The following is an 11,928-nucleotide window of genomic DNA, read 5'->3' on the forward strand; positions in this document are numbered from 1 at the left end:
AGTCTCTACGGAAATGATAAATGGACACAAACAGATTATTTAGCGGAATGTGGCAATATACAAGAAATCCCACTGTAGGAGAGCACCTTCAACCTACTGGCCACACTATAGTATACCTTACGGTGGCCATCCTGCAGCCAAAAAAACTTCAGCGACCGACTTCAAAGAGGACTGACTGACGCTTCAGTTGCATCTGCACAATTTGACCCAGCAGCTCAGAGACTAAACAAGACGGTGAATGGCTTGCCAATTACGAACCAGTTTCTCCCTCCCGTTAGTTTTACACGCTCAACTGCTAGAACAGGGGCCTCATGGCTCCCTGATTGAAACTAACCGCGTTAGCCTCTAGCTTCGTGCTAGACATAGTATACCTGCCCCTGGAAATTCTCCAACTACATGCATCTGACGAAGTGGGTATTCACCCACGAAAGCTCATGCTCCAAAATGTCTGTTAGTCTATAAGGTGCCACAGGATTCTCTGCTGCTTTTACAGATCCAGACTAACATGGCTACCCCTCTGATACTTGAATATTACTAAGATTCACAAAATCTGAATACAGTACAATTCCTGTTTTACAAAATGTTTGGGGATTGAGGAGTTCATAACACTGAACATCTCAAAATTACAGTAGGTATGGTGAATACGTTGCAGTATGGTGTACTGCATTCCTTTCCTCTTCAAACTACTGCAAAGCAATTTCCAATGCATTGAAGGACTTGGAACATGATGGGATGTTGACTTATTCTTTACTGACATCACTTTTGTTTAAATGACTTTTTTTTCCTATGAGAAAAAAATGGTTCATATAACTGATCATTCATGACTAGTGTTCATAAAACTGAGGTTCTCCTGTATTACAGGTGAAAGTTTACCATGATTAGAAACTCATATTTTGAAAAGATGTAGTGCAAGTGAAATGTGAGCACTCCATCTATAACTGTGGCTTTGAGTGTTTGGTTAAATGATAAGATAGCTGTTGTTTTTGCATTGCAGCAAGTAACTTTTCTTGGTGCTTAAAAGTGTTTCTAAAATGTTATAAATAGTCACAATTGTAGGCACTGACCCAAGTTGGTTGTACTCATCTCAACAGTAGAAACAGACCGAAATCACAGTATCTTCAGATTTAATTTTTGTTAAATGAAAAGGGAGATGAAGCAGCATGAATTATTTTTATGAGTAAACGTACAATCACGTCTCACTGTTTGTTTGTTCATTCACTAGTAACCTAACACATTGCTTGTGTTCCAAGTTTAACCAGCTAGCAACTGTAACTTCTTATTTATGGATTTTATGAAGCATGTCAGCATGCTCTGTCTTCCTCTGTTTTGTACAAGGCTGTCTAAGTTAGAAGAGCATATGAGAATGTCACATGCAAAGAAAGTGCAAGATCAAGTTCATAAAACACAAGGATCAAGATTTCCAAAATTGAGGAAGGAACAGTTAGGTGCTCTGATTTTGAAAATCTCACTCCTTATTTTTGAGTCTAAGGTGAGGCTCCTATTTTTGAAAATCTTGGCCCAAGTGACCAGATGATGGACTGACGTAAAACAGTAATGTCTGTACTTAGATAAAAGATGACAAGTATCTTAGAAATACCATAGATAAAAAAGGGTTTAGAGTAGTTATCTTAGATTAGATATCAGAGTAGGTGTCTTTTTGTTGCTTATAAATACATTTCTTTGGTAGATTAAGGAATATAGGACATAGGACTGGAAGAGACCTCCTGGGTCATCGAGTCCAGTCTCCTGTTATTGTGGCACTCCTGTTATATAATCCCATTTATAAACTTGTGAAACTCTATTTTAAAATTCGTTAGATTTTTTTGCACCCACACCTGTTATCGGGAGGCCGTTCCATATCCTCCATCCTCTGAGGGTTAGAAACCTTCAAATTTCCAGCCTAAGGTTAACACCGATTTCCTGCCCACGGATAAGCTTTGCAGAATAGCAGCATTTTAAGAGGGAGGAAAAGGTGGTTATTTGATGCACAAGAAACAGGAAAAGTGTTCAAGTGTAGACAAGACCTTATACACAGAAATGCTACAGTAGCACAGCAGCAGCTAGGTTGATGGAAGAATTCTTAAGTTGACTTAGTGCTGTACACACTGGGGTGTTACATTGGTTTAACTATATCTCTTGAGTCCAGATATTTCATAGAGGATGGAGATAAGAGTGGGGGGGAAGTATGAAAGAGGTATTGAGAAGCGTGGCATGGAAAGAGCACAGGCAGTGGGAGGCTGGTATTAAGTGAGATGTGGGCAGGGGCTGGATTTTGCAGAACCCTTGAATGAAAGGTTGAGAAAACTAGACTTGATACGGAAGCCAGTGATTGTGAAGAGATTCAAAGTGGGGAGTGACATGATAGGAGCAGCATATTTTGCTCATTTACAGTGGGAGTGAATTGGGTTCCAGCTGACCTTTACTGTATTGCAAAGGATGTGTGTTGGGGGGAGAGGGAGGGAGGGAGGGAGGAGGAAATGGATGATCAGTATTCAGGTCTGCCTGTTCCTTAGTAAATGGTATTCTTAGAAGAATAAGCTGAATACAGCCTATTGTATTTTGTTCATTTAATATAAGTAAAACAGTCCTTCCAGTCCCCAGATCACTTTTATTGTTCTTTGGATCAATGTATGAGCTGGAAGAAGCTTTGTGTACATCACAATATCCATTTTATCCAAGTGCGTTGCATATTCACAGATCCATAGATTCTAAGGTCAGAAGGGACCAATGTGATCATCTAGTCTGACGGCTTGTATAACACAGGCCAAAGAACTTCTCTAAAATAATTCCTAGAGCAGATCTTTTGGAAAAAGGTCCAACCTTGATTTAAAAATTGCTAGTGATAGAGAATCCACCATGACCCATGGTAAATTGTTCCAGTGGTTAATTACTCTGACTGTTAAACATTTATGCCTTATTGTCAGTCTGAATTTGTCTAGCCCAAGCAGGACCTATTGATCACAGCCTAGCCTAGGGTCTTGCCTCTGGAGAAAAGTATTTCCTTCACCCATACTGTTCTGTTGCTGGAGGGTGGCAAAGGGATGCCATGATTCACAGAGGAGCTATGTGGTGAAGGCATTTCTGGAGGAGATTCACTAAATTACAAAATAGATTCACCTATAGAAGTATGATGTAGATTGCCAGGCCAGCAGGATGAAGCTGGGAAAGCGTTTGTTGCTCTTGAGCAAACCTGAATTGATGACCTTTGAAGAAAGCCATTTCCAGACATTCTGCAGCCAGAGGCAGATGGGAACACTTCTTAAAATGCCGCAGCCTTCTGAAGCTATCAGTCACTTTTCACTACACAGAGGATTCGGCAGCTGTCTTAGCTATCTACCAGCCCACATAGTTACATTCTACCAACCTAAAATTTCTCCTGTAGTTTCAATTGAAAAGTTTTTTTTTTTTCTTCTTTTATGACTCTGCTAGTAGAGACAGTATTTTGCCTCAAAGGCAGTTAGTTATGTATCAGTGGGAGGCAAATGGCATTTTTCAGGTGGATAGAGAAGATTAAAGCACTAATCCTATCCACATGATGTATGAGTCCATTAAACTTTTTCCTTCCTTTCCTTCTTTCTTGGTCCCAGAAATCCATGTCTTCGGGCCAAACTGTCAACAAGTACCAACCTGATCAAACAAGTGTGGACCTCGACTCCAAGGAAGTTGTACATGCATCTATGTCCTTGAAAGGTAAAGGATTTGGAAGAAAGATGAAATCTTTTTTGATTTCTTCAGACTTTCTAAGGACTTACTGTTTCATGATCCCCTTGCAATGTAATAGGTGTGTGTTCCCTATATGACAAGTAGGAGTGTGTTTGTTCACCCCGCTGATTTCTACTGGTCAGAATATATCAGAGCTGCTTGTATGTATATGAGCTTTCTTTTTGTGGTTGAATTAATGCAATTGCTTCTTTTGGGAGGGATTTCTGGTGTGCATGTGTGTATCACTGCCTCCTACTACTTCTACTGAATTAGTCCTGTCTTTATTCCACTACTGTATTGTTTTAAGAGAAGTACTATAGCAACAGAATGGTGAGGAAATATCTTACAGCTGATGTTTCTTTCTTGCACCAGGCATCAATCCTCATACCATGCCACATGATCTGCAGCCTGAAAAGGATGACCTGAAAAGTGCTTGGAAACAGCCCCAACACACATTTGAAACAAGGCGGCTAAAGATCACCCCCCTTCATAGAGAGGTAATGCTGTACATGGAGAGGGGATGGGAGAAGTTGTGACAGACTGAATGAGGTTTTCCTTTCCTCTGGTACGGCACACATCTGCCCGGTGCCTATCTCATGCTGTTGATACCAAAATATCCTCAGAACTCCAGAAAGGAATCCTCACCAGCTACGCCAAGTACTTGATTTTTAGTAAGGTTTTTGACACAGTTCCACTTGACAGTCTTATAAGCAAACTAGGAAATATGATCTTGATGAAATTACTGTAAGGTAGGTGCACAACTGGTTGAAAGATTTTACTCAAAGAGGAGTTATCAGTGGTTTGCTGTCAAAGTGGGAGGAGGCATCTAGTGGGGTCCCACAGGGATCAGTCCTGGATCTGGTACTATTTAATATTTTCATTAATGACTTTGAATATGAAGTGAAGTATATGCTTATAAAATTTGCAGATGACACCAAGATGGGTGAAACTGCAAGCATTTTGGAGGACAGGATTATAATTCAAAATGACCTTGACAAATTGGAGAACTGGTCTGAAATCAACAAGATGAAATTCAATAAAAACAAGTACTACACTTAGGAAGGAAAAATCAAAATCCCATCTATAAAATGGGGATTAACCAGCTAGGCCGTAATACTGCTGAAAAGGATCTGAGGATTATAGTGGATCACACACTGAATATGAGTCAACAATATGATGCAGTTGCAAAAAGGCTAATGTCATTCCCAGGTGTATTAACAGGAGTGTTGTGTATATAAGACACAAGAGGTAATTGGCTCACTCTACTCAGCGTTGGTGAGGCCTCAGCAGGAGTACTATGTCCATTTCTGGTCACCACGCTTTGGGAAAGATGTGGACAAAGTGGACAGAGTCCAGAGGAAAGCAACAAAAATCATAAAAGGTTTAGAAAACCTGACCTATGAGGAAAGGTTAACAAATACTGGGCATGTTTAGTCTTGAGAAAAGGAAACTAAATGAGGAGGGACCTGATAACGGTCTTCAGATATGTCAAGGGCTGTTATAAAAAGGAAGGTGATCTTTGTTCTCAGTGTCCACTGAAGGAAGAACATAAAGTAATGGGGTTAATCTGCAGCAAGGGAGATTTAGTTTTGATATTAGGAAAATCTTTCTAACTATAAGGATAGTTCAGTTCTAGAACAGGCTTCAAAGGGAGGTCATAGAATCTCCATCACCAGAGATTTTTAAGAATAGGCTGGACACACACCTTCAGCATTGGTCTAGGTTTACTTGGCCCTGCCTCAGTGCAGAGGGCTGTACGTGGTCACTTCTTGAGGTCACTTCCAGCCCTGCATTTCTATGATTCTGTAGTTGTGGTGGATTTGCTCTAGCTAATACAGACAAATACTTGCTTTCCCAGTGCACATCCACATACCCTCCCTCTAGAGCCTGAGTAAGTCCCCCATTTAAGGTCCTCAATCTTCTGCCACAGAAAACTGTATGGGAAAGATAGGCGCCAAGTTCTGCTGGCAATAGCGGGTGCTCAACCCCCCTTTGCCCCCGGTCTCGCCCCCACTTCACCCCTGCCCCAAAGTCCCCACCCCAACTCTGCCTCCTCCATGCCCCTATTCAACTCCTTCCCCAAATCCCCACCCCGGCTCCTCCTCTTCCCCACCTCCTCCCTGAGCGTGCCCATGTTCCTGCTCCTCCCCCTCCATCCTGGAGCTTGTTATGCCACAAAACAGCTGTTTTGCAGCAGCAAACGCTGGGATGTAGGTGGAAGAGCGGGGACACGGGCATGCTCAGGGGAGGGGGCGGAGGTGAGGTGAGGCAGCGAGGAGAGCTTGGCTGCCAGTGAGTGCAGAGCACCCACTAATTTTTTTCACGTGGGTGCTCCAGCCTCAGAGCATCCACGGAGTTGGTGCCTATGATGGGAAGCCTTTGTTCTCTCTTTCAACTCCCTCCCCTGGGAGCATGTACTGTTACAGAGTTTAAATAACAAGGAGCCCTTGGGATATCTTAGAGACTAACAAATGTATTTGGGCATAAGCTTTTGTGGGCTAGAACCTAACAATATAGATCACCTAACAATATTGTTAATCTATCCAGCTATACTCTTAGCCTGACAGAAGAGTCTGTCCTATCTTGGGATGTCGTGGTTCTGCCCCACTGCCCCCACAAACATGATACAGTTCTGTGGTGACCCGAATCCTACTTTCGACATCTCCGACTCAAGGAATATTTCCAACACACCACTGAACAGCATACTAACACACGGGAAGCTTCCTACCCACGCTATAAAAAGAAGGATTCCGTGTGGACTCCTCCTGAAGGTCGAAACCACAGACTGGACTTCTACAAAGAGTGCTTCCATCGATGTGTACTAGCTGAAATTGTGGAAAAGCAGCATCACTTGCCCCATAACCTCAGCCGTGCAGAACACAACGCCATCCACAGCCTCAGAAACAACTCTGATATCATAATAAAAGTTGACAAGGGGGTGCCGTAGTTATCATGACTAGGTTGGAATATGAATAAGAGGCTGCTAGACAACTCTCTGACATCACATTCCACAGGCTATTACCCTCTGTCCCCACTGAGGATTACCAAAAGAAACTACACCATCTGCTCAAGAAACTTCCTAAAGAACAGGAACAAATCTACACTGACACACCCCTAGAGCTCTGACCAGGGGTATTCTGCCTGCTACCCAAAATCCGTAAACCTGGGAATCCTGCACACCCCATCATCTCAGACATTGGCACCCTGACAGCAGAATTATCGGGCTATGTAGACTCTCTCCTCAGGCCCTATGCTACCAGTACCCCCAGCTATCTTCGAGACACCACAAACTTCCTGAGGAAACTACAATCCTATGGTGATCTTCTAGAAAACACCATTCTAGCCACTATGGATGTAGAAGCCCTCTACACCAACTTTCCACGCAAAGATGGGACTACAAGTCATCAGGAATAGCATCCCCAATACCATCAGGCAAATCTGGTGGCTGAACTTTGTGACTTTATCCTCACCCACAACTATTTCAGATTTGGACAATTTATGCCTTCAAGTCAGCGGAACTGCTATGGGTACCCACATGGCCCCTCAGTATGCCAACATTTTTATAGCTAACTTAGAACAACGCTTCCTCAGCTCTCGTCCCTTTACACCCCTACTCTACTTGTGCTTCGTTGATGACATCATCATCATCTGGGCCCGTGGGAAGGAGGCCCTTGAGGAATTCCATCAAGATTTCAACGATTTCCTCCCTACCATCCATCTCAGCCTGGACCAGTCCACACAAGAGGTCCACTTCCTAGACACTACAGTGCTAATAAGCGATGGTCACATAAACACTACCCTATACCAGAAACCTACTGACCGCTATACTTACCTACATGCCTCCAGCTTTCATCCAGACCACATCACATGATCCATTGTCTACAGCCAAGCTCTAAGCTACAACTGCATTTGCTCCAATCGCTCAGACAGAGACAAACACCTACAGAATCTCTATCAAGCATTCTTAAAACTGCAGTACCCACCTGATGAAGTGAAGAAACAGACTGACAGAGCCGGAAGGGTACCAGGAAATCACCTACTACAAGACAGGCCCAACAAAGAAAGTAACAGAATGCCATTAGCTGTCACCCACAGCCCACAACTAAAACCTCTCCAGTGCATCATCAGGGATCTACAACCTATCCTGAAGGATGATCCCTCACTCTCACAGACCTTGGGAGACAGACCAGTCCTCGCTTACAGACAGCCCCCCAACCTGAAGCAAATACTCACCAGCAACTACACACCACACAACAAAAACACCAACCCAGGAACCAAACCCTGCTACAAACCCCAGTGCCAACTCTGTCCACATATCTATTCAAGGGACACCATCATAGAACCTAACCACATCAGCCACACCATCAGGGCTTGTTCACCTGCACATCTACCAATGTGATATATGCCATCATGTGCCAGCAGTGCCCCTCTACCACGTACATTGGCCAAACTGGACAGTCTCTATGCAAAAGAATAAATGGACACAAATCTGACATCAGGAATCGTAACATTCAAAAACAAGTAGGAGAACACATCAATCTCTCTGGTCACTCAATAACAGACCTAAAAGTGGCAATTCTTCAACAAAAAACCTTCGAAAACAGACTCCAACATGAGGCTGCAGAACTGGAATTAATTTGCAAACTGGATACCATCAGATTAGGCCTGAATAAAGACTGCGAGTGGTTGGGTCATTACAAAACCTAAACTTAATTTCCCCATTACTAATGTCTCCCTACTGTTACTCACACCTTCTTGTCAACTGTCTGTAATGGGCCACTCTCTTACCACTTCAAACATTATTTTTCCTCCCTTGGTATCCTGCTATTAATTGATTTATCTTGTTAGACTTACCTCATACTTGGTAAAGCAACCCCCATCCTTTCATGTATTTATATCTGCTCCTGTATTTTTCACTTCATTCATCTGATGAAGTGGGTTCTAGCCCACGAAAGCTTATGACCAAATAAATTTGTTAGTCTCTAAGGTGCCACAAGGACTCCTCGTTGTTTTTGCTGATACAGACTAACACAGCTACCACTCTGAAACAGAGCTTAAATAAACTCACAATACATTTGAATTATTTGAGAGCACAACTTCTCTACTATAGTACTCTGGGTTTATTTTCATTTTCTTGTTCAGGTCAAGATAATACTGAAGTCAGTGGTTGTGCATTCTCCCACAACCAGCTTCCCTTACCACTTTTCCTTTGATGCTTTCAGTCTTTCTCATGCCCAGTCTGTTAACAGATTGTTGGATTCACAATTCTTCCATTCCTAACACAGCAACCTCTCACATCCACTTTGCCGTTGCTGCAGTAGCACTGTGATGGTTGGGGATGGGAATGTACTTATATAGTAAAGTATTCAATTAGAACCACCTCCCAGTGGCGCCGACAATATTTAGTAATACTTTTAATCCAATAGTGTCTTCTGTTGGTGGATCTTAAAATTTGAGATTCTTTCTCTCTCAGATATTAAGTTTCCCTATGGAAAGTGGCCATCTGTGAAATGTGTTCTTAGACACCCTGAGCCATCCATCTGCTGCAGCCTATGTTGCTCCTAAAGTAGCCAGGTACCATCCAAACCATGTTATGGAAAAGACTATAGACAAAGGAGAAGATAAAGGCATCATATGAAAAGTACCAGAGCGTATTGAAGTTAATGGGAGCTGTGCACTTGCATCTGAGGGCTGGTGTACACTGGGTAGGATATCGATCTAAGATACACAACTTCAGCTATGTGAATAGCATAGCTGAAGTCGAAGTATCTTAGATCAATTTATCTTGGGTCCTCACGGCACGGGATCGACGTCCGCCACTCACCGTGTCGACTCCGCTACTGTCGCTCGCTCCGTTGGAGTTCTGGAGTCGACGGAAGCGTGTTTGGGGATCGATATATTGCGTCTAGATGAGACGCGATATATCGATCCCCAAAAAATCGATCGCTACCTGCTGATATGGCAGGTAGTCTGGACGTACCCTGAGAGGTTGACTTAGCCTTTGAATTTGAAAGAGACAGTAATAGCAACAGGAAGGCAGCAGAAGGAGTTTATCATGTACAGATCCTGAAGACTTTAATAAGTAGGCAGACTATTCAATGTGAGTGGCAGAAACACCTTGATTAAGCAAGATATTTTAAAAAAGAAAGAGAGAGAAGAAACTAGAGGAATTATATCAGTGAATCACTGCATATGTAGTTTAAAACTGCAAGATTAATGAATTAACTGGGTTATTACTGCAAAGTAAGGCATTGGAGGTGGCACTATGGGTAGAGAGGGATGATTTTAAAGTTAGCCATGAGTCTGAGAGCTAAATAATGTTATTTTAAACTTGCAATAACTGTATAGTGAGGCTGCTGATGTCTGAGATTTTTATGAATTGGAAAAGAGACTGCGTACAATCTCTTCTGGCCATCAGCCTTATACCGTATAGAATGCAGATGAAATAAGATTGTGTGCAAACTACTGAAAAACAATCTCACTTGTAGAAGCAGCTTGCAAAGTCAAGGGTAGAAAACTGGCCAACAGAATAGTAAGTGGTACTACAGCATGACTGGTTAGAAAGAAAAGCTGCTGCTAACTGACAGTGCTACACAACATTGCATATTCCAAATGCACCAGTTACCTGGAGACACAATTAAAATGCTTGGATGACATCTACCACATGAAGTGATTAGTTTAATACTTCTAACAGTAAAACTCCAAAGGTGCTTTGGACAGCATCACTAGTAATGTTTGAGAGGCATCTTCCAAATGTGTATTTAAAAAAGGATTCTAATAAACTGCCCTTTTTGTCGGCAATCAGTGAAATATGAGATAATCTAGAAGTTTAAAATCTTCTACAAGCTACATTTAATGACAGCTCTAATATCTAAAATGGACTTCACTGAAAGTGACATATTGCTTACAAAACAAATGAACCTATTTGATGTAATTAGTCAGCCTACTCAATGATAGGAGTACTGGACTTCTGAGAGTTGGAATACATTGAAGACACAAATATTTCATGAACTATGATTTTTCTGGTTGACAACACACTGAATGCTGCTTTCCCAGATGATGATGGTGAAACGGCACAGCCTCATCTTGAAGTAGTCACATTATACCTGCTGTAGATTATAGGAAAGCTTGAGGTTGCCTGTGAAGAAGTTAGAGTAGTGTTATCCCTTTGGCCTGAGCAGTTAGCCAATATTCAGGGCATTGCTAGGTTGTTACCATCGGAAGGAGAAATTGATAATGTAAGTCAGGTATTTCTATGCAGCAGTCCTGTTTATTTACAAATATATTGTACACAAAGTCTGTTTCCCTGAAGGCAGATACAAACAGGAAGCAGTTTCCTTGTTTACAAATGCAGGTCTGCCTTTCCAACAAGCACTGTGCCCAGAAGAAGCTCTGTGTATCCGCTTTCTCCCAAGGTCATGATCACCACTGCTTCTCTTGCTTTTTTCTGTCATGCTCCCAGAGACACACAGCTGCAACCAGTCAAACCCCTACTCCCTGCTTTTGCAATCAATCCAAGGGAAACACTAAACTGTGTGAGCCAAAGTTTCTGATCTGCCTTGCCATGCAGTTTATTGCCTTAGGTTCCTTCCAGTCCTACCATTCTGTGATTCTTACTGGTTAATTGCCTATTCCATTTAGCCTGAGTGACAGGTAGTTAGTTCACCCATTGACTTTAACCAGGTCTGTGATTGATCAAAGACATGCTTGATGGCAGCCAGTAACACTGCAGCATAACAATAGATTATGGAGACATGAAAATTCAGTAGAAGGTATAAAAAAAGGAAGAAAACTATACTATGGCCATGGCTACACTTACAGCTGTACAGTGCTGGGAGTTACAGCTGTGGTCGTACAGCTGTGTAGGGAAAGCGTTGCAGTGTGGCCACATGTGCAGCATTTGCAGCGCTGTTGGGAGTGGTGCATTGTGGGCAGCTATCCCACAGAGCACCTCGTCCCATTTTGGCGCCGTGAGTTATGGGAAGGGGACGGAAGGGTGCGGGTCATTCCGCTTCCTGTCCCAACACCCTGTGCTACATCGCTTCACATCCCAGCAGTCACAGTTTTTCCGTCCACGTTTGGCGCCATTGTGAGTCTCCCAACGGTTTCTGTGCAGCACTATTTCTGTGGGAAATGGAGCCCGAGCTGCTGAGGACTTTGCTGATGAGTGTCGCCAGCACATGACGTTTGGCAGTTGAGCTATTCCTTCAGCTCCAAAGTGACAGT

At 42.7% G+C, this 11,928-nt stretch overlaps 1 protein-coding gene across 6 annotated transcripts in view; it reads left to right on the forward strand.

Annotated features, from left to right (window-relative positions):
• FAM227A (family with sequence similarity 227 member A) overlaps window positions 1-11,928 on the forward strand; it is a 58,583-nt gene that overhangs the window by 27,127 nt on the left and 19,528 nt on the right. For 5 of the 6 annotated variants that reach the window (XM_075068279.1, XM_075068280.1, XM_075068281.1 and 2 more), the window contains 2 exons: window positions 3,588-3,690; window positions 4,075-4,199. In XM_075068279.1, coding sequence (XP_074924380.1) covers window positions 3,588-3,690; window positions 4,075-4,199 — 228 coding nt within the window. Of the gene's footprint in view, window positions 1-3,587; window positions 3,691-4,074; window positions 4,200-4,630; window positions 10,150-11,928 lie in introns of those variants that run through there. The other variant, XM_075068283.1, reaches the window with a different exon arrangement.

The sequence above is a fragment of the Chelonoidis abingdonii genome, chromosome 1 (assembly GCF_003597395.2).
Source record: "Chelonoidis abingdonii isolate Lonesome George chromosome 1, CheloAbing_2.0, whole genome shotgun sequence".
Taxonomy (NCBI): Eukaryota; Metazoa; Chordata; order Testudines; family Testudinidae; genus Chelonoidis; species Chelonoidis abingdonii.